The 26846-nt window shown below is 40.7% G+C and overlaps 3 protein-coding genes across 10 annotated transcripts in view; 2 read left to right on the top strand and 1 right to left on the bottom strand.

Annotated features, from left to right (window-relative positions):
* Positions 1-25: 25 nt before the first annotated feature.
* On the top strand, positions 26-3880 carry cenpv (centromere protein V). Of its 4 annotated transcripts, none has more exons than XM_086131685.1 (6): positions 26-156; positions 831-935; positions 2095-2187; positions 2542-2611; positions 2707-2821; positions 3099-3880. In XM_086131685.1, exons 3-6 carry the CDS (start codon positions 2096-2098, stop codon positions 3251-3253), a joined length of 432 nt encoding a protein of 143 aa, XP_085987811.1. In that variant the 5' UTR covers positions 26-156; positions 831-935; position 2095; the 3' UTR covers positions 3254-3880. The 4 variants fall into 4 exon arrangements, with proteins under 4 accessions (XP_085987811.1, XP_085987812.1, XP_085987810.1 ...); XM_086131684.1 differs by lacking the exons at positions 26-156; positions 831-935 and adding exons at positions 951-1786; positions 1931-2001; XM_086131683.1 differs by lacking the exons at positions 26-156; positions 831-935 and adding exons at positions 951-1786; positions 1843-2001.
* pigl (phosphatidylinositol glycan anchor biosynthesis, class L) lies at positions 3044-11410 on the bottom strand. Of its 2 annotated transcripts, none has more exons than XM_086131682.1 (7): positions 11142-11410; positions 10493-10592; positions 7321-7411; positions 6376-6443; positions 5873-5904; positions 3904-4051; positions 3044-3817 (listed from the first exon to the last, which is right to left on the bottom strand). In XM_086131682.1, the coding sequence occupies exons 1-7, from the start codon at positions 11386-11388 to the stop codon at positions 3697-3699; spliced, it is 807 nt and encodes a 268-aa protein (XP_085987808.1). In that variant the 5' UTR covers positions 11389-11410; the 3' UTR covers positions 3044-3696. The 2 variants fall into 2 exon arrangements, with proteins under 2 accessions (XP_085987808.1, XP_085987807.1); XM_086131681.1 differs by having other exon boundaries at positions 3044-3812; positions 3918-4051.
* A 535-nt stretch (positions 11411-11945) lies between these two features.
* ncor1 (nuclear receptor corepressor 1) overlaps positions 11946-26846 on the top strand; it is a 40718-nt gene continuing 25817 nt past the window's right edge. For all 4 annotated transcript variants that reach the window (XM_086130581.1, XM_086130580.1, XM_086130579.1 and 1 more), the window contains exons 1-14: positions 11946-12076; positions 15656-15840; positions 18735-18829; positions 18910-19117; positions 19396-19578; positions 20569-20682; positions 21545-21601; positions 21717-21769; positions 22198-22264; positions 23609-23781; positions 24315-24405; positions 24647-24825; positions 24919-24973; positions 25122-25223. In XM_086130581.1, the coding sequence (XP_085986707.1) occupies positions 15730-15840; positions 18735-18829; positions 18910-19117; positions 19396-19578; positions 20569-20682; positions 21545-21601; positions 21717-21769; positions 22198-22264; positions 23609-23781; positions 24315-24405; positions 24647-24825; positions 24919-24973; positions 25122-25223 (1488 nt within the window). In that variant the 5' untranslated portion in view covers positions 11946-12076; positions 15656-15729. The remainder of the gene's footprint in view (positions 12077-15655; positions 15841-18734; positions 18830-18909; positions 19118-19395; positions 19579-20568; positions 20683-21544; positions 21602-21716; positions 21770-22197; positions 22265-23608; positions 23782-24314; positions 24406-24646; positions 24826-24918; positions 24974-25121; positions 25224-26846) is intronic.

Below are 26846 nucleotides of genomic sequence, written 5' to 3'. Positions count from 1 at the left end.
AAACGATTACAAAAATGATTGGCATCGCGGACTAATATCACGTGGCAATAAGGTCCTTCTTGCCAGAATTTTCGAGAAGGATCTCCGCTTCTCGAATCTTCTTGCTGTGATTGGATGGCGGGGTTGTTTGTTTGTCTTGTCATTGGTTGCTGAGCGGTAAGTAATCTAAATGTCGACGAGTGTTGTCACAACAACAAAGTCCCCAAACAAGACCTTTTTAAAAATTATACCTTGCCCTTATTGTTTGTTTCATCATAACTTGACGCATTACTGTGCGAATTTGTTTTTGCGTAGTCTAAACTTGCTTGCTATGTTTGTATAAATCACTTGAAATGGCTCTAAGGTGAGATGCCTAAATGTTGCGGTTTCATTTGACCCCAAATGCGTCACTTCTTCGGTGGAAACGTGACTGGTCAACACGTGCTACTTCGTCTTGCAATTGGGGCTTGTACAATATTATTTTAGACTTGGAGGGCGGGGGCTTCAACAGATGTCTTGACTTCAATTTAACTTCATACCATAGCTCCCTATTAAAAACCTATTTGTGCATTAGGCCCTGAGAAGCAGATGAAAAAAGTAGGCTACTCACGTGTTTTTATTTGGGGTACTTGTGCTTAATTAAAACAAACAAACGATTTGACTCCTCTGTATAAAAGTACAGAATTTGAATTTGTGCAAATGAATTTTGTATCTATTTGTTCTATGCAAAACCGCTTTTGATAATTTGGGACAATGAATGAACAAATGGTGTTTCTGCTATTATTCACTTCTTAAATACAGCCATGGAATAATTTACTTTTCATAATCTGTTGTTATTTTTCTTATTAAAGTTCCTGGGACACAGTCTTCCTAGTTGCTGCTCCCCCTGTGTTTCTCCACTTCACAGGACACCAAAATTGCAACTGCAGTTGATGTTAAACTCTGTCGTTTTTAAGGTACTGTATTCATTCAAAGAAGTTGGAAAAAGTAACAAGACTATTTGGAAACAGTAAACTGTAGAAAATACAGATTTGTTTTCAAATGAATGTTGTAAAGAAAAAAAGTTGGCAGAACATCTACTTAACAGACTACGTTTTTGTACTAGTACTCCGTCTTTCTCCCAACATTCCAAACGCAAGCTGGTTGAGTTCATTGAGTACTCTGAATTATCCATAGGTATGAATGTAAATGGTTGTTTGTGCACTTCAGTGTGTGCACTGCCTTGCTCAGTCAGCTCAGATAGGCTCAAGTGCACCCATGACCCCAAGGATAAGCAGTATAGAGAGTAAATGGATAAAAATTACATTATAATTGATGGAATGGATGGATGTATTGTGCAATATAGAAAAATGCTACAAAACTCTACAGTGTATTGACGCCTAGTCTCCTACTTTACCAGTATGCATGGCATACTAATAAGGGCCAAAGTCAAGTACAGACACCCTCCATTTTGTCATGTAAAGTAATAAAACTGAACCCAAATGCTTTTATATGGATCTGTGGCCTCATGGATTTCTCAATGTGGGTAATGATATGATAGGACACAGCTCATATTCGTGTATTTGGGTCACAGCACATCATCCAGCAGCATGTCATATGACACTCAACCCGTGCTGTACCACGTCAGTTTTCCAACACAGAGTTGTGTGTCAGGCTGAACTAGTTCAACCCCGGAGGAATGTGTTTGTGCAAGTCCGCTGTACTTTGCCCACCCTCTTGCTTGGAAATAATTACAGTGGGCCCCAAGAGCGTTCCTGGAAAAAGGCCTATCCCTTGCACTTGTAAAAACTGGTTTATCATGCGAAAGGTATGTATCGACGGCTTTGTATAACAAAGATGTTTAAGATGATCACATTTGAATAGACCTAAAAGGAATCAGTTGCTGTGAATGAGGACATCTTAGTTACGCAAATGACCTGTGATGGACTTTGACGTGGGTACCCTGTTGAAGGCGGGGCATCGGATCCCACACCACATTTCGCAACATACAAGTCAATCTGGTTTGAGCTAAATCTTTCTAAGGTTAGCTAAATACAATTCCCTTTCTCATGTAAATGCTTGCTTGGAAATATGATGAAAAAATGACTTCCTTCTGACTGTTTCCTGTTGTTTCAGAATGGACCTTGTGAAACATACTGGTGGCTGTCATTGTGGAGCTGTGAGGTTTGAAGTTTGGAGCTCTCCACACCTCCATGTTTTTGATTGCAAGTATGGGTGTTTAATTTTTGTATTTCATGTGTACATAACATGATAGGATTACAGTGAAAAAAAAAACAAGATACCAATGTGCGATCATTTAATCCATAGGTGTCAAACTCAGGTCCTGGAAGGTCGCTGTCCTGCGTGTTTTCCAAGTCTCTTTGTTGCAACACACCTGATTCAAATGAACAGGTTCAATGTCAGGCTTCCGCAGAGCTTGCTGATGATCTGATCATTGGAATCAGGTGTGTTGCAACGAGGGAGACTTGGAAAACATGCAGGACAGCGGCCCTCCAGGACCTGAGTTTGACACCTACAGTCATTTTTGTTTCCCTTTCTTTCTGACCTCTTTGTGGTTTCTAGCTGCAGTATTTGTACAAAGAAACAAAACCATCATTTCATTGTCCCCAAGTCCAACTTTACTCTTCTACAGGTAGGAAACCCGATTTTCAAAAAGCTTCCAACCTCAAAACAAATATAAGAGGAGCCATGTTTTCAACTCGTCCCTTTGTCTTTTTCTCTTCCAAGGGTGGGGATCATCTGACCACATATATATTTAACACCCACGCAGCAAAGCACACTTTCTGTAAAGTGTGTGGAGTCCAGAGTTTCTACACGCCACGCTCCAACCCTGATGGATATGGTATGAGAGAGAGAACTGTTTACACACCGCATGATGATTCTCACACCATTTCCATGTAATGTGCCGGTAAACATATTTTGGAAACACCAAAGTGATCATGGTGTGAGTTGATTGAGCAACACAAGTAAACAAACTTTAGACCAGTCACATGAGCGAATCCACTCCAAAAACTAAAATGAGAACTTGTTGCCCAGTTACGAAATATAGGACACAACCAGTTCATTTATTTATTCATTGATTATTTATTTTAATTTTTTTGCCATTATCTCCTTTTCAGGTGTTGCCCCACACTGTCTGGATCCAGGCACAGTCCAAAGTGTCACAGTAGAGAAATTTTGGGGGGACAAATGGGAAGAAAGCATGAAAGCACACAAGACGATCAGAGACATGTCAAAACCGAAGGAGGGCATCAAACTGGAAGAAATGAAATAATTTTACTGTGGCATAAAAATCGAAACAGCGTTTTTTTGATCAGCGTAAATACAACACAGAACTTTTTTTTTTTAAACAAGAAGAATGACTGAACATAAAAATGATCTTACAAGGCAAAACTGATTCATGTTGTGAATTTTAGGTCATTGCTTTTATTACACTGGTGACCTCATGTGGACTTCATGCACGCAGCATTTAGTGTCAGGGAGTCTGTCTATTCTGGTTGGTTGCTAGATGCATTGTGACAACAATGACAGTGTCAAACTTGTCAGGGTTTACTCGCTGTTTCTTGAAATTAAGTTATTGTAAATCATGTATACTCCACCAGAAATGTGTTCCTGTGCATATGGTCGTTTATTACCCTTTCTATATAAACGGCTAATTCGATTAAAAAAGAGCTACAAGTGAAAAAAAAAATTGTGTTCACCTTCTAATACATTTTATTAACCTTTGGCCCATGTGGAATCATCTGGAATGTGTTGACGAACATGTAGCGTGAGAAAGTGATGTACAGATACCGAAACCAAACCAGTTGAGTGCGATGACAAAGCATGGCGGCCTGAAAAGATGAACGTTTAGAGATGAGGATAAAACTTGAAAAAATAAACTGTTTTCAGCCAACTGATACTTATTGAGTTCATGTCCGTGTCTGTTCAAATCTTACTTTGCACTGCCTGTAGCCCTCTGAGCCTATTATGCAGCTGAGTGATGAGGGAAGTAGCCAGCTGAGAGGAAGTTCCAAGAAGGAAACATATTTCCTGAGCAAGCCGACAGTCACCAAGGAGAGCAAACAGCAGTCTGGGGAACAGGAAGAGACATTTCTTTTTTTGGTGTCAGGTTCACGACCACTGCAGATGATGAATATTGATGTGAACTATTTTCCTGGCACGTTACAGGAACTGAGGACAATGCAGCAATCCTACAAATGAGGCGTCCTCAGATGACCCAAGGTATCAAGTTACATTGGGCACTACACACACACACAAAATCTGTCCATCTAATTCGTTCAACATAAAAGATGCATTTAGCTAAATTTGATGATCTTGCTGACTGTTAACCCCTTTTCATTTGCTCTCTTTGATGATGCGACGCGCCATTTTTGGGGTCTCCTGAAAAGTGCTGATTAAAAAAAAAACACATAGAAAATAATTCAAGAATTTTTGCTCATATTTACAAGAACCGTAATCATTTGTAGATTCGATAGATGGAGGATAACGCGTGAAAACGCTGAATCATGTTTGGGCTTTTACTTCCCCTTACAGGACAAGTGAGATGGAAGATGCGTCAGTCAACCCAGTTTAGAACTGTAAAACCCGTTTGAGCATGATTGATGACAGACCTGCTGGTTTTGAGATGACTCACGGAAGAGTTTTGGGCGTCGACTGCTATCAGTGCTGACTAAGCTGTTGCCTTTTGACCTTAGTGGCTCTCAATCTGTTCACGTGCTGCCCTAGTTCTCCTGCATGTTATTTAAATTGAGCAAATTATGTTACATTAGGAATAGGCAGTGCGGCACGGTGATTAGCGTTCTGCCTCACCGTTCTGAGGTTCAAAGGTCAAATCTTGGTTCTGGCCTTCCTGTGAGGTGCGTGTTTTCGCTCTGTATCCAGTTTTACTTGGATACTCCGGCTTCCTCCCACGTTTTAAAAACATGCATGTTAGGTTAACTGAAGACTCTTAATTGTCCATTGGTGTGAATGTGAGTATGTATGGTTGTTTGTATGTATATGCCCTGTGATTGATTGACGATTAATCCAGGGTGTACCCTGCCTCTTACCCAAAGTCAACTTGGATAGGCTCTCGTTATGGGGACAAGTGCTTTTGAGAATGGAAGGAAATTACATTCGCGTTGGACCGTTTCATTTTTTTAACATTTCAATTCAAGTACCGACATGTATGTAAACAGGTCAGAAACAATGATCTGCTTTGGAGTGATGATTGGGAAAAAATGTTATTGGGCATGTGCGCAGAGTACATAGATAAAAACATTTCATCACATCACCGTCTGTAATCTCTGTTCAATTGCTAGTCGATTTAAAAAAATTGCCAGAATGGTCATTAAGGTCAGGTAAATAGAGCATACAAATCATACAAGTTGGCAAGACTGACTGCTTTTGTAAAAACCTCACATCACTGTTGTTAGATAAGATAAGAAAACCTTTATTAGTCTCACAATGGAGAAATTCCCAATTGACCGCAGCAAAGTTATGAAAGGAAGAAGTAGAAGAACAAAATATAGGAGCTGCTGGAAAGGCAGCCACTCTCGCGGCGCCATCTTGAAGTCAAAATAACATTAGATTGAATTGGGTTATGTTCCTTTGTATCAAACAAGCACCGCAAATTCCCTTGTGAATGAAATGTGCTATGTAGTGCAAATAAAAATCAATCCCTTGTCGAGACAGTAGCCAGTAAAACGCTTGCAAATGTAGTGTCCACAAGAGGGCGCTATATATTAACAAACAAAATGTACCTTGCACCAAAGCTACATCATGTTAGGGTTATTCATGCTCACGATGTACATTAGACATTTTTTCCCAGTGTACTTCAAAGGAAACTAGTTGTGTTTATAGTCACAAGTGGAAGAATAAAGTGAAAATACAGTGAAGGGGTCAAATTTACCGTTGGGTACTTGGCCAGTGGAAGCGAGGTGCCTGGAAGAGGACAAAAAAGGACAACATAGTCGTTGAACTGATCCAGGAGGCAAAACACATTGCGTTTGACAATGTGGACAGAAACGACTCGCATCATAGGTTTGTCAGGTTGCAAGATTAGAGATTTGCCTTCGGTGATAAAACAGTACATTTATGCAAGGAGAAAAGCTTGTTTGGTACGGCTCCCAAACCGGAAGTGCCTTCCCGTTTGTCCGTGTAGCTGTCAGGATTTATTGCTGCTCTCTGAGAGGATTCTGTTGGCCACAAACAGTAGTTCTGCAAAACCTGGTGAAAATCTGTTTGTGTGTGTGGGAGGAGGTATCTTTGTGGGGCACAGTTTTTGGATAGATGATTGTTTTCATGTGCCTTTAATCCCCCCGCCATGTTGTCTGAGATAAGATGCTGTTTAATAATTAACTGAAGAGAATGTTGGTGGATTAAAAACACCAAAAGCCTTGAAATTCAGTCTACCTGACAGCTTTATAGATTGCTACGTGATTGCTATGGCCACTCACTCCTCTCCCATCGAAGGTCAGCACCTGAAACAACAAAATGTGTGTCATTGAGTGGGTGGAAGGGCAGAATCAGAGTGTGGACTATTCTACAGGGAGAACAATTTTCCGGGTTATTTTTCAGGTTTCTGACTGTGTCAGTGCTTGGCAGCTGCCACCTGATATTTAGAAGCCTTTTTTTCTGTGTGCTAACCTGAACCCTTGAAGAAGTGGGGGAAAAAAACTAGGTCTGTAAAAAATATTAGCTGAGCCAAAAAAAAAGAGGTAAAAAAATGCACGGAAAAAACTAACTTAAATGTTAAAGGTCATGTCCTGTGATATGCTTTCCACGTGTCTGTTTATATCCTACAGTGAGGTATTCAGTGTTTACATTCTTAAAATAGTTTGCATAATCTATGCGGCTTCTCAGATTTTCACTTTTTATTGAATGGTTGTGATTTATAGCTCGGTGTACTTGCCCATTGTGCCATGTTAATTTCAAATCATTTTTGACTGCTCCTCCAATCTATTCTGCACATGAGCCCTTTTTGCTGGTGGCTTAGAAGGATGGGTGAAAATGGCTAATACATTTCATTTCTTGATCACAGGTCTTTGATTCTAAATTTTCTACGTTCCCATTAGCTAATAATACTGCAAAACTGCACCGGGATTGATATGAATCTGTAAACACACATAATAAAATAAATGCCCAGCTTTTATTTGAATGGGAGGCTCCAAATTCAGTCCCGCTTGAACAGAAAAAAGAGGTTGCTTGGCAGGATTTTTATAGAAACCACAAGGAAACGGGGGGGGGGGGGGGGAGGGGCAAGTGAAGCAAATAATTCATGCACTGCTTCAGCGGAACGTAACGTGTATGTTATCACAGGAAAAATCAAAGGAAAGCTATGACTTGAGTTGCGCATACCATGTTGAAAGTGTGAGCTCTCAAGTGTTTTGCAATTATCGAGGTGACCAGGGAGACTCTCCATTCTGTTTTGGGATTGTCTGGAAGGTTCCTGGAAGACAAAAAAAAAAAAAAAGCACTCTTGGCTTTGCTTGGTTGCAGCGATATTACATCAAGATTTTACTGAGATGCATCATGTCTGGAATGTAAACCGCACAGGAGTAATAAAGTGCAAATTGCAACGAGGGTGAGGGAAATGTTGGAAAGTTAGAAGAGCAAGTGGAGAGCAGTGATGGATTAGGTCACAAATCTATACGATGTCAATGCGGGTCATGCTTGGTGGTGTGCGGGGGTCATTGTGTCAGAGCGAGGAGGGGAGGGGCTGCAGTTCAAAAGATAGGCCTGTCCTCACGGACTCCACTCAGACGTTTTGTAACCGCTTCGACATCGCATCATGTGTTTGAATCTTTTGAACGGGACGCCCAAAGGCATTCTGGCTCGAATCGACAAGCCATTTCAATTCAGACTCGAGCCAAAGGCAAGAGCTGTTTTTCATTCGGGAATAAATCTGGCTCAACATTTTATGGTTTCTTTCCTGGATTGGGGTTACACCCCTCCACCAAGTTCTGCCAAAACTGGCACTTGATTATCTGCTAGCAAAGCGTCCTCGTGCCTTTTCTATTCCAGGACGTCTGTGCCGTCTTTCTCACTACCGCATTTTATTCAGCTGTTATTTTAGGCATTTCGCTGCAGGGTGAGAGGGATGTTGGGAATGAACAAAAGAACACCTGAACTTTCCTCAAGCAGACCAAGTGTTGGCGTCACTATGACAACACAGTAAAATGTCCTAAAATAACCTACCCATCTAGCACTTGGAGCTTTGCATGTGGATGTCTAATTGCTTGCAGGCGTTTGTGTGCAGTCGCTGAACTTTGGCCCAGTGAGGGGATTCTGTGCATGTATTAGACAGGTCTTGTTTAGTCTGGTCACATGGACTATTGGCCTGTAGAAAAATCAGACTGCTGTCTACGAAGTCACAGTGTAGAGTCCAGCAACGGCTGCATACAACACATTATCTACATAAAATAACAGCTACAGAACCCCCCCCCCCAAAAAAAATAAATAAATAAATAAATAAATATATATATATATATATGTAGACGCTTAAGGTCCCTTTTATGCTACTTACGACTCACAAAAATTTAGGTCAGCAGCATTTGGGGTTTGAGTGAAATCATCAGGATGAACCTAAGATGCACTATAACCTTTAAAGGTGCACTTAGACCTTTTTGAAACTTATTGAATGAAAGTCTAACTAACTAAAAGCTGGGCGACATGGACAAAAATGCATAAAAGGTAAACTGTCTAATTTTATATTTCGTGTTTCTCCTTAAAATTACATACAACTAATGGCAATTTTCTGGGATATTTTTTTCCGTTCATTTGTAAAATACACACTTTATATAAACCACAGAAATAACATGAAAACAAGATAAATCAAAATAGAGCAACTATCATGTGGCCAAATAAATACCACTGAAAACATCTTGTGATTTGACCCCTTTTCAAGGAAAGTGGTAAAGCAACAAAAATAAATAAATAAATAAATGAAGAATTAATCTATTGATCCTGTAAAAGTGCTAATAAATGAACTGTTTGAAACATTGAGTTTTAGGAACACAAGAGTGGCCGCTTGTTCTGAAGGCCAGACGGTGTTGTTTCAAGAGCATTCACTTATTTAAGGATGTACACGTTGTCAAATATATGGTACGGGCCTAAAACACAGGCCGAAATCAGGGATCTTGATTTAAAATCAGTGAGAAATGGCAAGCGGAATCTTGGTTCAGTCACGACATTTGTGCAGTGAGCAGTTCTAATCATTTGCTGGGTGCAGACTGAGGTCAAGCCCGCGCGAGTGGAGAGGCAGCGGAGCGTGCTCCGATCGACCTTGATCACAATGGCCACAAATTGCACCGGGGCCTCAAATTCTGTCAACACAGCTGTCCTATTCATAAACAATAATGGGAAAATCCCATTTTCAAACTGGATTTACATGTCATCTGACATTCTGTCTTCTTAGCGTTCCAAGCTACAGTTCTCTGTGAGAGAGAAGAGAGAGAGAGAGAGAGACTATTGCTATAAAGTACTTCCCCGCAAGACATCTCGCTATGCAGCTACATGTACTGGAATAGTTGGGAAGACTGGAAAGGATCAATGGAAGGTTATACTGCAAAACACATTGAGACAGTTATTCTAATAATAGAGCACAGAGCTATTCCCATCAGAGGTGTCCACAACAAGATTCCTGCATCCTTATCCAGCATCCTTACACTACTGAAGCCGCAGCAAGTGAATCTGATTCAGTGATATAGTTAATACAAAGAAATTGCCCCCAGTGGAACCCGACGGAAATTTTTGTCGACATCGGCAACGTTCTGAATGCTTTTGGTAGAACGCAAACCATCATTTATGATCATCTGATCACCATGTTTTCCATCAAATTACCACATTATCTAATGGGCAGACCAAACAAGAATCTAGTCTCTGTTTTTCTTTTTCCTCCTCTCTTTGGTGATAGGTGGATGCTCAAGACAGAGATGGTTCACATACAGACAAAGCACGAGGCCCTCAAACACACACTCGTCAAATAGTGTGGAATGACCGACATTACCAGTGCTCTGGTGCTCCGGAGCTTTGCCAAAATGCAGCCAAATAAGACTTTGGGATGCGGGGCGGTGCAAGAGTTAGAAGAACAGAGATAGGAAAGAAGTGAGGGGGAGTGAAGTCAGGAGTGAGTGGTGTTGCAGTTTGCAAAGTGCTGATTAAATGTGTGCTCAAACACCAGAATGCACAGAAGGGGAAAATGGGCCACAATCCAACTGCAGACAGCTCGAAGGTCAAAGTTCAGATACAGTCGCGTACACACACAGAGACACACAAATCCATAGAGGTTCATATGTAGGCTGCAGCCTGGAGGTGCTATAAAACACATTTGCAATGGAAGCTGTGGTCTCACATGAAATATCAAATCCGCTTTTCACAGAGTCAAGCATGTGATCATGATGGAGATTCAGAGAAATCGAATATGGAATTCTGAGAACTGATATATTGTGGCAAACACGAAACAGAGCCTTTAATGGCATGCACTTTCAATAAGCAAATGGTATCATGCGTCTATGTCTGTGCTGCTTACTTGTGGTCTAGAATGGTAATTCTGGAGGATGGTATGCCCAGTTTAGCACAGCTGTTGAAAAGTTCTTGCTTACGTTGAGCACCGTGATTGTAGTAGTTCCCTGCAAACAAATCAGGGTACACTTAAGGTTCCAGGATATCAAAATCGTAGTCATGCGTTATCAAATAAGGCCTGATAGATTTTGGAGATTTTTAATTAAGAGTTGGAATGCTCAAACTCCAACAGTGCATGATGATGCAGTGGGTCAAATAACTCTAAACCCAACAGTGATTAAAAAAAAAACTTTTCAATTTCATTGTACTTGGATATTAGTTAGTTGGTTCAATCGTTGCTTATTTTAACATTCACGTTCGCTGTTGCACATGCATATGTTTACTGTGCTTGTATTTCGGCGTTACATTAATTTCCATGCCCCGGCCCGGTGGGCCAGTGGTTAGCGCGTCAACCTCACAGTGTAGTGGTCGTGCGTTCGATCCCTGCTCTGCTCCCCCCTCCCGCACCCCCGCGAGGATACAGCGGATCGGAAAATGTAATTGATTTCTAATTTTTTGTATTGCAGCTAAATAAAACTAGAAACAAACTAGAATTCAGCAAACACACGACCGCTCGTCATAAAAGTAGACTTCATAGAAATGTGGTGTGACTGTACCTTCCGATAAACACAGCAAATGCACGTTGACATTACATTCAACAAGTCGTATGATCGTTGGTCCAAAGAACATGCATTCATCATCCGGATGCGCGGTTACAATTAGACATTCAATATCAGCCCCAGGTGTTTCCAAGCTGGTGAAAGCATTGAGTCCATGTTTTAAATGTCGCCGATGTCGATAATAAATGCATTTTAAGCAAACTATGTATGTCACAAATACAATTATAACCAACCACGGGAACATTATTTTTCACCGTACTCATAAACAAACCGTGTCCAAACAAGTCTAGTAAATTAGGTTCCACTTATAAATTACGTGAAATCGTGGAACCAATTCGCAAAAATTCTTGAAAAAAGTCTTTGCTGGCCCTTGTTTAGATGTCTTCGTGTCTTATATTCAAAGTAACATACGCTTTTATTGGATACTTTATGAAGATATAAATATTGTATGGACAGTGAAGGCGAAGTTTAGGATAAACATTTATTTTGGACAGAGTTAAAATAAGAAAACGTGTTTTTTTGTGAAATATTTTATTTTCTCATATTAACGCAAAAAATACAAACAAAACATGCCGTGTTCAGGGGAAATATTTAGCAAACACACAGCTTTATCCTTGCAGATACATAAATAAACACTAGTACAAAATATAACCGTCTCCACAAGAAGCTACCAATAATTTCAGTACATTTACAATGCTTAAAAATAAGAATATTCTAGATTTTTAAAAGTATATCATCCAAAATAAAGGTTGCAAATCAAACCAAACAAGGGCAGTTTACTTTGACCTGCCAGGATACGAAGCGACAAACGCGGCGCAACCGAGTCTGCCCAGTCGTCCACTGCCCGTTACTGGCGGATTTCCTTAAAACAATTGCATACGTTTCTTCCTACAGATGCCGTTCCCTTCTTCGGTAAACTCTCCAAATATGAGGTGTGTGGAATTCTTTTTATTTTATTTAACAAAGCAACATGCGCAGGGCAATGCTATTTGAGTGCTCGGGTATACGGTGAAATCTCCCTTGCAAGATGGCGACGCAGTTGCGAATTCAAAGGTGAAATATGGATAGGTTAGCTTGCTAACGACAACAACAACAACAACACCTTAAATATCGTGGCCTTTTTCCCGGAGGTCTGCAGTCGCGTGCGCTTGTTGGTTGTTTATTACTGCGAGGGTGTCTTTTGATCCCCGGGAAATGGCTCTATTGCGGTCGTCGGGCCACCCTCCCAAATAAGCGACAACCAGTACTGCTGTAATGATAAGTAGGCTAGCTTAAAATAGGATGTTAAACATTTGCAATGTGCAAAGCATCACTGCAGGGGTTTAGATTTAAACACTGATTAAAAACAGTTATGTCCAAAAACGTCTCTGAGAATAGATTGCTAAAGCTAACCTAATATTCGAAGCACTACTAAGTGACGCTACTTTCAACTATTGAACATTTGTGACTAAAAGTGATCGTTTAATGTTAAAAGCCTAATTCAGTGAGCACAAATTAAAGGATAACGTGAAAGGGAAACTGCTTGAACGTTACAATTTTGAGACGGTGACCATATTGGTGTTGTAACAATCTGTTGAGTTAAAGGTTTAAAAGGACAGCGATGTTCTTTCTCTAAGCAGGAAGTACTGTAGCAAAAAAAAAAGCAAATGATCTGTATTGTTTGAGGCGAAATAAAGGTGATTTTTTGCATGCAGGGGAGAGGTCCTGATCGAGGTGCATCACTGAAACAATCTGATTTTCCTGTTTTTAACAGTCACTGACTCTGGAACAGTCCATATTCTTGTTAGACATTCTGTTACGTACATTCGTACACTTTAATTGAGAGCATACAAGAGTATATTGAGAGGTGTTTTCAATTGTAACCCGTGTTTGACTCCACTGTAAAAGTATAACTAGTAGGGCTACACAATTAATCAGTCAAATCAACGTTGCAATGTAGTAGACTGAAGTCTTTATGAAGACAAAATTTAAAAAAAAAAACAACTGGATGGGAATTGCTATTTTCAACATCACATCTTACAGTAGCTAATATATTTAATCACATATTTTTCAATTCATGTAGACTAACACATGGCTATATGAAGTAAGACATGCATCACATTTAAGGACTTCAACATAATGTATAGAATATGACCTTTAGACCTGTTGCAAATAGACAGCTGACAGAATTTTGGCATCTTCTGTCCAAAGAGTGTTGCCGAAAACGGCCATGCATCCATTCAATTGCTTTATAACTTGTCCTGTCTTGAGCTGGAGCTCATGCCAGCTGCCTTTGGGTGAATTGTGATGAGCAGACTTGAGTGGCCACTATCCAGTTGCCGGGCATTACCCTGTCAATTGCCCTCATAAATGAAGTACCTGACTTATCCTTTACGCGCACACCGACATTTAAAGATGTTGATTCAATGCTTCAGTCACCCCGTGGGTGTTCTTAATGATGTCTCCATGAAAAAGTTTCTGTACAATGTAAATGACAGATTCCTGAAAAATGAAGCGATCGTATAACTTCCTTGTTGACCGCAGGAATATCTTGTCGAGTCAGAGATGGTTATTTTACTACCACAAAATAAGGTCTTGATTCAGCAGACTATTTGTGTGCTGCCAGCTCTGGAATCGTTGGCTCCTTCACCTGCGGGATCATTTGAGGTCTGCCACAAGATCAGTAATGCCACTAACTATTTGACTAACAAAAGTTTTTTTAGTCGTCACCAAATAAAGGCCCCTTTACCTGACAGATCTACTTTCTACTCGGGTCGTCTTTTGTCTGCATCCTGTCTTGCAATGTGTAGAGGTGAATCCTGTCATGAAAAGCTCTCAAATGGTACAGTATTACCTTTACAACACCGATGGTACAAACTAGTTTTGTGCATGAGTTGTTCGATTTCATTTTTGTCAACAGGGTGGTCTTTATTGGCAGTGAACATTCAAGCTTTTTCTCTGCCCGGTCAAGTGCAAAAAATAGGCGATCTTGAATTCCGCACGGTGTCCGACAGGATAGTCTTTCAAGCATGACAATCAATTCCTTTTTTTGTGCTTCTTCTGGGGCAGCTGTGTAACACAGAAATGATAATGAAATGTCCTAGTTTCCCCTTGTCGTCTGCATCATCACGTCTGACACAGAATGACGTCTAGCGCTGACACAGAATAATTGGGATGCCTCAAACTGGCACAGAGGACTATTTTTGTACTCCTTGACCATGTCCAACAACTTGGTATGGCTAGATGGGTAAATCTCTTTGAGCGCCCTAACCTCCCGTTTCGATAGAGGAATTCCCAACAACAGTAAAGAGAGATGAAATGATTATTGCTCGTGATTATTTGTCATTTAATCTATAAGGTGCCGCTACTTAATGCATGCTGCTGCAAGGTTTATGGAAGCGGAAAATGTTGCGTCATATAAGCAGGTCTCGAAGTCGTTGAGACTAAAATCAAAAGCCCCACCGCTGGTCGGTCGGCAACTCAGTTTTTGACAGAGCTGATTGACAGATGACAGACTTCTTGAATGGTAAATGGTAAATGGGCTGTCTCTTACATAGCGCTTTCTACCTTTGGTATTCAAAGCACTTTACACTGTTTCCTCCTTTACCTACTGATGACACAACATCAGGAGCAACTTGTATCTTGTATCTTGCTTCAAGGACACTTTGACAAGGCCTGAAATTGAACCCCCAACCTCCGGATTGGGAGATGACCACTGAGCCATGCTGCCCCCATTCTCGAAGATCAGTTGAAAACTAAATGTGGTCTTCTTCCTGTTTATTTTCTTGGGACCATTAAGAAAAGAGCGCCACCTTTCATTGTTTCCTGTGACGTGTTTTGCTATGCTTGGAATTTTCTGCACGTGAACACAAACAGAACCGGGGGGAAATGGGCATTGTTTGTCAATCCATCAACCGCTTCCAGTCCGAGAAATCGATCTGCAGGTGTGAAAACAACCTATGGGATGCACACACAAAAAGAAAGTTAAAGGGAAGGTCATTTTTGGAATGAAGATGCGGCTAATACTAGACAGCCTGACTGCTTCATCTTATCTTAATGCTTCATGTACATTTCTGAGAAACAAAATCAATCCAGGTTGATGTCAACTCAAGTTAATTTAATGAAAGGCTGGTTTTGCTCCTGCGCACTGCAGCTGCACACTAACCCAGAGCTTTTTTTTTTCCTTTCCATGTGCCAGTTGCTATCAAAATGCGTAAATAGTTGTATTCAATTCAGAAGCCTCACTTGACCATGATCAAAATGCTTACCTTACAAAATAAAAGAATATTTCAGAAGACATGAACAACTCCACTCATCAATTCCATACTCATTGCGTCAAATGTTGTGTGCATACTTCTCACAGCTAATGTTCTGTAGAATAGGCAATACCACACCACTCAAATTCTATACTTACAATTTCCTCAACCATACTTTCATTAGCCTTCTCGTACTTCACACCACAATGCATTATTTTCCTCGTAAAGAGATATTGACGTAGACATTTAAATGTGACCTTTGCTATCTGGCCATAGGTGGTTTGTATCCTGAAACATGGTGTAGCTCAGCCAACAGTGAAGCAGCAGCGGCCCACTTGCACTGAGTCAGGATGTCCAGTAGCTCCGGCTACCCCCCGAGCCAGGGGAGCTTCAGCAGTGAGCAGAGCCGCTACCCATCCCATTCTGTCCAGTACACCTTCAGCGGCACGCGGCACCAACAAGTAAGACTTTGCATCTATTGGTTCGCCCATAAATGATTTGTATCTAAATAACATTGGGAGGTGCTTTTTATTTTGGTCCTACACAATCTGTATTTATTGAATTTGATGTACAGTGAAACCTTTGAAGTTGAATGACCGCACAATGCCGGAGGGGTTTGCGTTCACATGTTTTAAAAATTTTTTTTGGATCAAGCAATTTATCGTAATAATTTACTATTGATATCGAACACGTATCTTATCGGGATACATACTTGGCGTACAATTTGCCGTTCCATTCAAAAATCTCAGAAAAAAAATATGCCTCTAATGAAATATTTTTACCGCTTGATAGAATTATCTTATGCAGGTAACAACACAAAAAGGAACTACAGTATAACTGAACTGGGCGGGCAATAGTGGGGGGTGGGGCAACGACACACGGTCATCGACACTTAACTCATTCAGTACCAGCCAATTCTGGACCAAGTCTGAAAAGACGTTTAAATACGTCTTTGGGAGTGAATGAGTTAATAATATGTGCGCCGATATAATTTCCTTCACTTGTGTTCAGACATTCTGATAAAGCACCGAAGCAACTTCCTTTGATCAGTTATGAGCGCAATGGTGAGGTGACTAGCAGACAGCGTGAATTCTGGACAACGCCGCAATTGCTGGTCAGGGGTGGCTTTGTGTGTGACAACGAATCGCCTTGCGTTTCCATCTTTTTGGGCCAACTCTTTCTTTGCTGCTGCTGTCAACCATATCAAAATGTGCCAACGAAACTTTTTATATGAAGAGTACCGGTATATGAAAATTCAAAATGCAAATATGGCTCCGATTTGAATTCTTGGAAAAAAAATTTTTTGTACGCGCCGCACACATCGGCTGCGCGCCGAAAGCGAGAGAGCAGTGCACAGTTTCTCACGGGTGCAGCTTAGGAGGGCACATTGCTTATGTTTGATACCAACATGAGACCAAACAAATATGTGGAGCTAGGTTCATGGTGAGTTTGAATCTCTGTGTTTGAACGTTGACATTAATGGGAGCTTTATGGTTGAGGGTAAGAGAGCACACGCAGAATGCCCCATCAATGTTGTCCCCGTGGTTACTGGGTCTGTTTTGCGGAAGGTGTGAAAAGAAGTACTACCTTTTATTTTATTAGGTGAAATCCATTTGGATTCTAATTATTATTATTATTTTTTGCTTGTTTGTTTTGTTTTAGGGATATTACATAGCGAATAGAGATGTTGCTGCTTTTGAATATATGACATTTATATCCAGCACTCTGCTATTAACTTTAACCAAAGTGAGAACTGGACATGTGTGCCAGCTACTTTTGGAGGCCCGATTTCCGAGAAGCTTACTTCCACAGAAAGTTTCAGCAGTTCATTTCTGGGCATTTTCATTGTTTGCACAGATCTGGAACAAAACTGGAGTTTTGTCATAATTCTTGTAACTGCGTTTGCTTGTTCAGGTTTTTGTGGAGGTCATGGCATGCTGATAAGTGTTATGTGTTCTTTTCAGTTATTTTTTTTTCCCGTTAAACTTGGTGAATTCATTACAATCTTCGATTGTAATGAAGATCTTCTGGCTTTGCTCCTTTTTGTTGTTAAAAATATAGAGTTTAAGAATAATGTCTTTTTGACATAACAGATTTCTCATATTTTATTTTCATGTTTTCTCCCATCTGAGTCAGACGTGTGTTGTAATTGCTTCAAACATTTTTGGGAGATGTGGTTCATGAAATTCAGCCCAGCCTGTACTGTTTTGATTTCCTTTTGTAATCGTTGTCCTCCCACAAAATGATGAAATAAGCTTGCCTTTGGCCCAAGTCCGCTGTGACCGCATCCGCTACATCCGTATAGCTTGATAATAATCAGTCTCTGATCTTTTTCATCTCTTGAGCAATGATTGCCCTCGAGATTATTGTCTGTCCTACGGAATAACCTGGTTGCAGTAAAAGATATCTGACCCAACATGGACAGGACATGCACAAGTTATTTTTCTTCAGTTATGCATCCATCTATTAGCCTATTCTCTATCGCTTATCCTGTTCATGGTTGCAACATGAGCTGGAAGTGTGTTTGAGCTGACATGAATTCAAGAGTGGAAGATACGGATTGTCCTAACTGACTTGAGGTGAGGGGCAGGTACACTGCAGACTTAATCACCAGTCAATCAAAGGTTTTTGTTGACGCTGCCGGTGCCAGTGTGGATCTTGGTCATATCCATGAATCCTGATCAGCAAAACCACATCACCTGCATTTGCACGAGCCAAACCAAAATATCCGTTGGGATTAATAAATTTCTGTATCGATTACTCGTTTCAATGTACAATAAGTCGATTGCAAGCTATATTGCGTCAGAACATGGAAGTGAGATGAAGTCATATCCGCTGTTGGCTCATTCACAGTTTCAATAGTTGACTATTTCCGCATCCATTCACACAGAAATCATTATGAGGGGGCTTTCCAATAATTTGCTTTCAAACTTAGCTTGTAGCAGACGTGTGCACATATTCAGCATAACGTCTCTGATCCATTGGTGAAAGGACACTTTTTGAACCTCTTTCATCCATAACGGCTTCAAACAACAAAGTGGATGCAGAAAAAGTGGTTAAGATTGCATGACTGTCTGTGTCTTATGGGTTGTGTTGTATTATTTTGTCATTTTATGTTAGCTGTTGAGTTGATGGTGGCACGGGTACCTGCAGCGGCTCCTCTCTCTCCTGTGGTTGAGAGGAAAGACTTGACTTGATAACATGGTCTGATCCAATGTCATAGAAATTGGTTTCAAATGTAGCCAAAACAGAACCCATTATGAGTTGTTTCCCAATGCATTATGAAGCAGTACAAAGTCGCAACGGCAATGCATGTGAAAATGTTGTTTGTGAAGTCCCCGTGTGTTGCTTTCAGGATTTTACCGTCCCAGATTATCGTACTCACTTGCAGGATCCGCAGGGTCGAAGACGACCATCTTTACTCTCTGAATTCCACCCTGGGACTGAAAGGTAGTGATTCTCCTCATCTGTGTAGGATCGTGTATTCATGCCCCAAGTGAATGCATTTTTTTTTTCCTTCTGTTCTGCAGGCCTCCAGAGAGACGGCATGGATACGAACATCAGTTCCACTCCATCACTGCCCAGGCTGAACATGAGGCACTGGAGACTAAGCGCCCACGCATGGATTCTATTTCTGAGCCTCACATCACCCGTACCTCTTCTTCTGCTGGGGGTATTCTCTTGCCCATGCACCACACACTACAGGATAGCCTCAGAGCCACCGTGGAGGTGAAAAAGGTAAATCCTCTTGCCATTTATCAAACCTGATGAACTCTCTCTCTTGTTCACTGCGAGGATTTTTTATTTTTTTTTGCTGTTGTCAAGAGTTGTGCAACAGCAATTTTCAGTTCAATGCTAAAGAAGTTAAAGCACACTATTATGATTAGCATTACTTGTGTTATTTCATTCAATTTCCTTGACTATTATAATTCTGCAATTGTCTTGAACATCTGTGTTCTACAATATCTTTAAGAAGTTCATCTATTTATCTTTCTCCCCCCCCCACCACCCCTCAGGAGTCGTCGTTCACTGTGAAAGTGGAATGCCCTTCTCCAGGAGGACCTGCATTACATCTTGGGGAAGAGCATGACACGTCTCCTTCCAAGCTATCCAAGGAGGAGCTGATTCAGAGTATGGACCGCGTGGATCGAGAGATTGCTAAAGTGGAGCAACAGATTTTCAAGCTGAAGAAAAAGCAAGTTAGTCGGCTTTATTCTCTTAACTTGCAACAGAAATCGTTTTTGTGTTTTCGTGAATAAATGATAAGAGTTTAATACGGCTGGGAAATCAAACATTGGTACATGGTGTCGAGGTCACCTACGAAGGGATTCAAGCAACTTTTTGAAAAGGGAACTTGGATCATATGCCACAACATTACAGTTTGTAGGCTTCTCCAAATTAATTCAGATCACATCTTGAAAGTTTTGTCCTGATTGTATCAATGTATATTTTACATACCCTGTCATAGTTTGAGCGCTAAAATAGTTTCAGGGGAAACCCCCCCCCCCAGATGGAATCTGTCATTTGTAATATGATCTGCACATCATTATTACGTTGGAGTGTTGAGCGCCAATTCTCTATAACCAATTGTATATTCATTTAACAAGGAGAATACGCATAAATAACGTCATTTATTTACTTTTAGTTACTGGCTAGACTTTTATATTATCTAATCATCTTGTGAGTTTTGAATCTGTTTTTCTCTGTATAGTCCCGCTATCTCTTTTGGAATTCTCCCTCATTTGATAAGAATGTAAGACGGGCTTAGCTGGGAGCGAATACATTCAAGTATGAATTCCCGCAAGACTTTCAGGGATGTATTTGGTCGGGGCATTTCAGGAACTGCTAATCTCAACTGTGTAACCTGGCCGTGTACATAACCTTTAGCTTGTAAACATTGACCAACCAAACATTCATCAGTTCAACTCTTCTCGCGCCATCAACATGACCTCAGCACCTGACCCTTGAGTCTTTGTATTTTATACATGAACCGGCATGTGAGAGCAATCCGACTATGCCAGCATGTTTTGCTCTTCTCAGAGGTTCAGATCATATCACTGCAGGACGGATGGGAAATCAACCACATTTGGGTCCCGAAATAGATAAAAGGACCCTGCCTGTATCGGTCTTGTCGTATTTTGTGAATTTTTCTTAACTTGATGTTTTATATTGTCGCTGTTGTCTCCTAGCAACAACTGGAGGAGGAAGCTGCAAAACCCGTGGAGCCAGAAAAGCCTGTGACCCCTCCCCCAGTGGAACACAAGCATCGCAGCATAGTCCAAATCATCTACGATGAGAACAGGGTGAGGTGTCTGTTTTGAATACCATGACGTATTAGCAACTACCCTTCACGGGGTTAACCTTTGTGAACTGACCCTCTGGCAAATTGAGCAGACCAGCACACCTTTTGCATTTCATCGACAAACGTTCTGATATTGTCGAGAAAAATCATTCTCATGTTCATTTATGCCAGTTAGCTTTTGTTAGTTATTAGGATGTGTGAAATAAAATGCACTGACAGGCTTTGCTTTGTCTTTGAGCTGAACAAGGGGAAAGGTTACTATAGTTCATGTCTGTCACACGGAGCTGCTGCAAGACACGCCTTTCTTCCCTGTCAACAGTTAACCCTTTGGACTGACCCAGTTTAGTCATAAGCATGTTTTACTGTCCCAGATTTCAACTGAGTTAACTTTTTAAGTCTTTATTTTTACAGATCACAAATTGTGTTTCAAAATAGAAAAAAAAGGCCATATTTTACTTGTCTGCCTGTTGCCTTAACTTCACTTACCTCCATGCCACAGTGAACCCTCGTTTATCACTGACCCACAAGTGATGGGGGCTAATCAGCTTTACAGAAAGACCCTATTTAAAAAAGTATTATTATTATTTTTTAAAAGAACAGTTTTACCCTTCTCATAAGCCTGAACCATAATTAAACTGATTTAAATGCATTTTTGAAGTATTTCTTTGCACTTGGGAAACCACTCTCTCACTATCAAGCAATAGGAGTCCTTTATTTCACTTTATTTTGGAGGAAAAATAAAAATGGATTGCTTCAACATCTCTAATACAGTGTGAATTCACTGTAGTTTTGTTTAGCTGACCGTTTATCCTCATGTAATGTTGGTAATTTGGTATTATTATCCGATGTTTCAAATTTTCTAGAAAAAAGCTGAAGAGGCCCATAAAATACTGGAAGGTCTTGGTCCCAAGGTTGAACTGGTATGGCCCTGAATGATTTATTATACACTTTTGTAATTCCTAGCTAATCAGTCATTTAGAAATTACCATATGCGAATATTTAATGATGGGTTTCTCTTCTGTTTGCACTGCCTAGCCCTTGTACAATCAACCATCAGACACAAAAGTTTACCATGACAACATTAAAACGTGAGTACATCACAAACCTCTGGGTCTTCATGATTGCAGAAGAAATACAATGCACGTGTATGTGTATTTCATACACTGTGTAGGAAATATCTCAGATGATGAATGTTTTAAGATCACTGTGATAAAACCCACGTGACCCTGTGCAATCGAATTTGTCCCGTCACCTGATTAATTTCGCTCATCGGGATAGTAAAGGAAAGTAAAAAAACTGCGTGTGGTTATAAGCTATGTATGATTTTTTTCAAAAAAAGAGGGGGGGAAATGCCCACATTGTTGGCTGTTGACAATTTACAGTCTAATCTTCACAAGAGAATTTTAATGAGCAAACCTACTTACTGAAGAAAAAAATATATTTTTAAATTTTGCCTTATTTGTAAAAATAACTTTGTGTCAACACAATTAAAAATAATGAATGTGTCTTTCTATAGCAATCAGGTCATGAGGAAGAAGCTGATTCTCTTTTTTAAGAGAAGGAACCATGCTCGTAAACAAAGGGTAAGTGGTTCTGCTTTTGTTGAGCGTTTTGGAAAGTCCAGGGCTTACGTACCCTCTGATATTATTTTCGCAAATAGGTTTTGCATCACAAATCCAGACGTTTTGAAGGCAGAATTTAGTTGCATGACTCTGATACACATTAAAGAGCAATGAGGTCAACAAAAATGACACGGTCGACAATGCTTCTGCTCCAACTTGTTCTTGTTCTATTAGTGTTTCCAAAAAAGTATGGCCATGGTCTATATTCTTTATCCTCTTTGCGGTTATAGAAGTGCTAGCTAAAAACAATACCAGTTGATTTAAGGCAAAACGTGAGCTACTTGAGGATTCTTAATTTTAATTTGTTTTGCTGTCAGTTTCAAACCAAATGCTTGTACGTATTCATTTCATGGTTAAGATGCCAGTAAATGGAACCCCCCGACCCCAAAAAAAGATTTTATACAAAGGAATGCACTCCATCCACAACTGTTGCTGTTATCAGAAACCCCATCATACTTTTTTCTACAGCTGCACTCAAATGTTCAGTGAATATCACCCTTTTTCAAGCCGTTGGCTGTCTGACAGTCTTTTGGAGTCTGTACAATTGTGGAGAGCTTGTGGCCTCATGCCAAGAGGAAAGAAAGAGAGAATTGTTTGTTTCTTTTTTTGTGTGGAAATGTGGATGCCTTGTTCTCCCAATCCAAATATCTCCCCATATCGCCAATTTAACTGTTAAGCCCCTGGAAATTAGATTTCGGTGTTATTTTTTTTTACATTGGATGTAAAAGGGGATAATTAATATGATAATTTGCACGTTATTTTGTCAGGGCACAGAGAACTCATACATGATGATAAAGAAGATTGACTGCAATCACACAGGAGTGGTCACTTGAAATTGATTCCTCGTGCCGGATGAAAAAATCGGCTTGTATAGAAAAGAGCACCACAAAGCCTCAATGTTGCCTCAGCATGTTACTAACTTATGGTTTCCTCAGTCGTATGTTTAAGAGCCAGTCTTGGTCGTCATTGTGATCACTTCACAGATAACCATATTGATGGCAATCCACTCACATCTGTGAATTTTCTGAAGTTTTTCCTTTAGTTTTTTGGTCTTGTTATTCCTTGCAGCCTTGTTGCGACATTGCTTAAACTGTAGTATTTAAGATAACAGGGTTGCCCGTATTCTCTTGCTGTCATTTTGCCTTCTCAATAATTTTAGCAGTGTACCCCTTAAAATTAGACCTCGGCGTTACTTTAAAGCAGACCAAAAATGTTTACCCTGCACTTGGTTTGGCTCATTCCATTGTCTGACAACCCAAAGGCCTCAGGCTCAGTCTTTGATTAGTTTTGATGCTCTGTACTCAGGAACAGAAGATCTGCCAACGATATGACCAGCTGATGGAAGCTTGGGAGAAAAAGGTGGAGCGCATGGAGAACAACCCCAGGCGCAAAGCCAAGGAAAGCAGAACACGGGAGTACTACGAAAGGCAATTCCCTGAGATCCGGAAGCAGAGAGAGCAGCAGGAGCGTTTCCAGAGGTGAAAAGCTTGATATACACTGGATGTAACCTTTAACACGACACAGTTGCTGCAGCACAGTATTCATTTTTGTCCAAGGAACTATCTGGGGCATTGCACCCTTTTGCCTCCTGACTTTCCATCCCTACAGTGCATTGTTAGTTTTCACAAGAAAGGGGTGGAGTTGTTTTCATACTGACTGAAGCACATAAGTGGCTTTGGGAATACAAATGAATGCGCTCCTCTAAATTTGATTGGCTTAATGGTTGCTACGTCCCACACACTTGAATAAAACAATCTCCCCTGTGTGGTTCAATGAAAGATGACATGCAGCACCGGGCTCAACTAAAACAATAATAGAACAGGCATGAACTTAGATTCTGTCGAGCAGTCCTCTGATGTCACCTTCTTGCGAGGTCTTAATCAGAACCAGATGGGAGTTTCCTCCTTTGACGATGATGGGCTTTCATGCTGTGTAAAATCAACAAGTGATATCTACAAGAAACAAAGATACAATTGTAATTTCACACATTACATGCCTCCGCTTTTACTAGGGTTGGCCAGAGAGGAACGGGTCTCTCCGCAACGATCGCTCGAAGCGAGCATGAGATTTCTGAAATTATTGATGGTCTTTCTGAGCAGGAGGTGGGTAAAAATCCAAATTCAAAAATATCTTGAGTATTAGTGTATGGCGCTGACAATTGTGAAGAAAAAAACAAGTCACATTTCATGAGCTGTATCTTTTTTATGCATGTAGTATGTATGCATACTGTTGGTTAAAATCCACCGATGATCCGAACCGCTTATCCTCACAAGGTGGCTTTGTATTGATCTTCATTTTTTTGGAACCGATAAAGACTTACCGCGACATGTCCATGCGTCACAGAACAACGAAAAACAGATGAGACAGCTATCAGTCATCCCTCCCATGATGTATGACTCCGAGCAGAGGCGAGTGAAGTTCATCAACATGAATGGCTTGATGGATGACGCCATGAAGGTGTACAAAGCCCGACAGTTCATGAATGTTTGGACCGAACATGAAAAGGAGATCTTTAAAGACAAGTGAGTTTTTATGGTCTTATTATAAGATGTCATGGACAGTACCTGTATTAAGTACAGTCCACTTTACAATGACACAACGCCATCTCTTGGCAGGTTTGTCCAGCATCCGAAGAACTTTGGTCTGATCGCTTCCTATCTAGAAAGAAAGGTGAATGAGACAGTTATTATTGCACATATCAATCAAACGTTATTTATTTTAACGAAGAGACAAAGGAGTCCAAGCCCATGCTTGAATAATTCCACCACTAGTGTCGGTATCGTGTGTTCACGTGGACATGCTTTCCATCAATTTTCAGTGTGTTGCTGACTGTGTCCTGTACTACTACTTGACCAAGAAGAACAACAACTACAAGACGCTGGTGAGACGCAACTATGGCAGACGGAGGGGAAGGAACCAGGTAATCCCGCAAATGTGTTCAATATTTGCCTATGGTGTAGCTGACTGATCTATGGCAGCATGAAAAGGAAGATCAACATTGAACCAATATTACAGGTGCCAAGTGTCATTGTTTTAGTTTCACTTGATTGAAATTCGAAATGTAAGCGTTGTAAATAGGAGTGTGCATATCTGATGAAAGACAATTGGACACGTATCTCGCTAGAAGGGACGTGATACGATTGTAGTGATACATTTTTGAGTGGAACGATTCGATTCGGTTCGAGTCAGTGAGATTACGATTCGTTTCATCAGCAACATCAAACCGAGCTGTTATAAAAAGATGGTTATGTATCTTGGTACACGGAGTGCCATCCGTTTCAATTCAGTTTGGTTCAATCCAAATCGATTTTCCGATTCCAATCGGTTTTCATTAGACCCCTTACCACACTAATATTGATAGGGCTTATTTGAGTTTTTAGTTCAGTTACAATCTACTTTTGTGAACATTATTTTTTGGAAAGTGGCGATCCATTGACAAGTTTTGTACAAATCAATGCAATTTACAATGAGAGGTGTAACTCGATGCTTCAAAAGTTGTATTTTTAAGCATGGCACGTGGTACTTTTGTAGTCCTAATGTTACAATGATATAGTTTGAAAGTGGATTTTAAACTTGCGTCCTTACGCTACCTACTGTCCCCGCGGCAAGCAGTCCAAAGTGAGATTATTTTTTCATTTGCCACAAACACCATCACACCACAACCAATGTCCATGGTCTTTCGTTCGAGAATGTTTCCCCCGCCCCCCCCCCCAAATTTATTGTAAAAACTGTCCCGTGTCTTTGAACACAGATTATTGCAAAGCATTCCCTCCTCCAACGCATTGTTTTTCTTATTATAATACTTTTCACTATTTGTCAAATAATCCTTTAACTCATTCACTCCCAAAGACGTTTGTAAACGTCTTTTCAGACTTGGTCCAGAATTGGCTGGTACTGAATGAGTTAATAACAACTAATATAACAGCATTGCTAATGTCTTGCAGTCAGTCCCGCTAAGCTGCAGGGAGTTCAAGTTAAATTAGACTGAGAACACTCGTATTTTCAAAGGGAAGGAAGAGTGAAAAAGTAAGCGCTGTAGAATACAGGAAGAACAAGTGGAATTTAGGGGGAGGAACCTCACGCGACAGAGTCAGTTCTGGCTGAGAATCTACTGAGGGCTTCTCGCTCTGGTTTTCCATTTCCTCGTCTCCACAGTTCTTATGACAGACAAAGCCCTTAGACCCGCCCCCTTTGAACAAACCACTCACTTGGTACAGCCCAGCCATCTGACAGGCCCCAAAACTCACCATGTTGCTTCGAGTGCCAGTCAAAGAAGACTGGTGACAGGGATTTCCTTGAATGACCCTGCTTAGATGAGTGCATTCATGTGAGCTGGACGATTCTTTCGGCTGCTTAAGTGGCCCAGCTGAAACACTTTCCCGGACTACGTGCAACAGTGCCTTGGCCCGGCAGCCCTTCTTTGGTGCTGTCCTGCCCCTCTCTCACAGATATGGGAGCGCTACAGGGTAGAGACACATTTACAGCACCCGTAAGATGTGGCTCTCGGCAGAGAAAAGAGCTTTTTATGGTCAACCAATGAGCT

Source organism: Hippocampus guttulatus, chromosome 15 (assembly GCF_054856545.1).
Source record: "Hippocampus guttulatus isolate MCC_2025c chromosome 15, RoL_Hgut_1.0, whole genome shotgun sequence".
Classification (NCBI taxonomy): Eukaryota; Metazoa; Chordata; class Actinopteri; order Syngnathiformes; family Syngnathidae; genus Hippocampus; species Hippocampus guttulatus.
The sequence above is the reverse complement of the archived record's forward strand: the minus strand, read 5'-3'. Positions and strand labels throughout refer to the sequence as shown.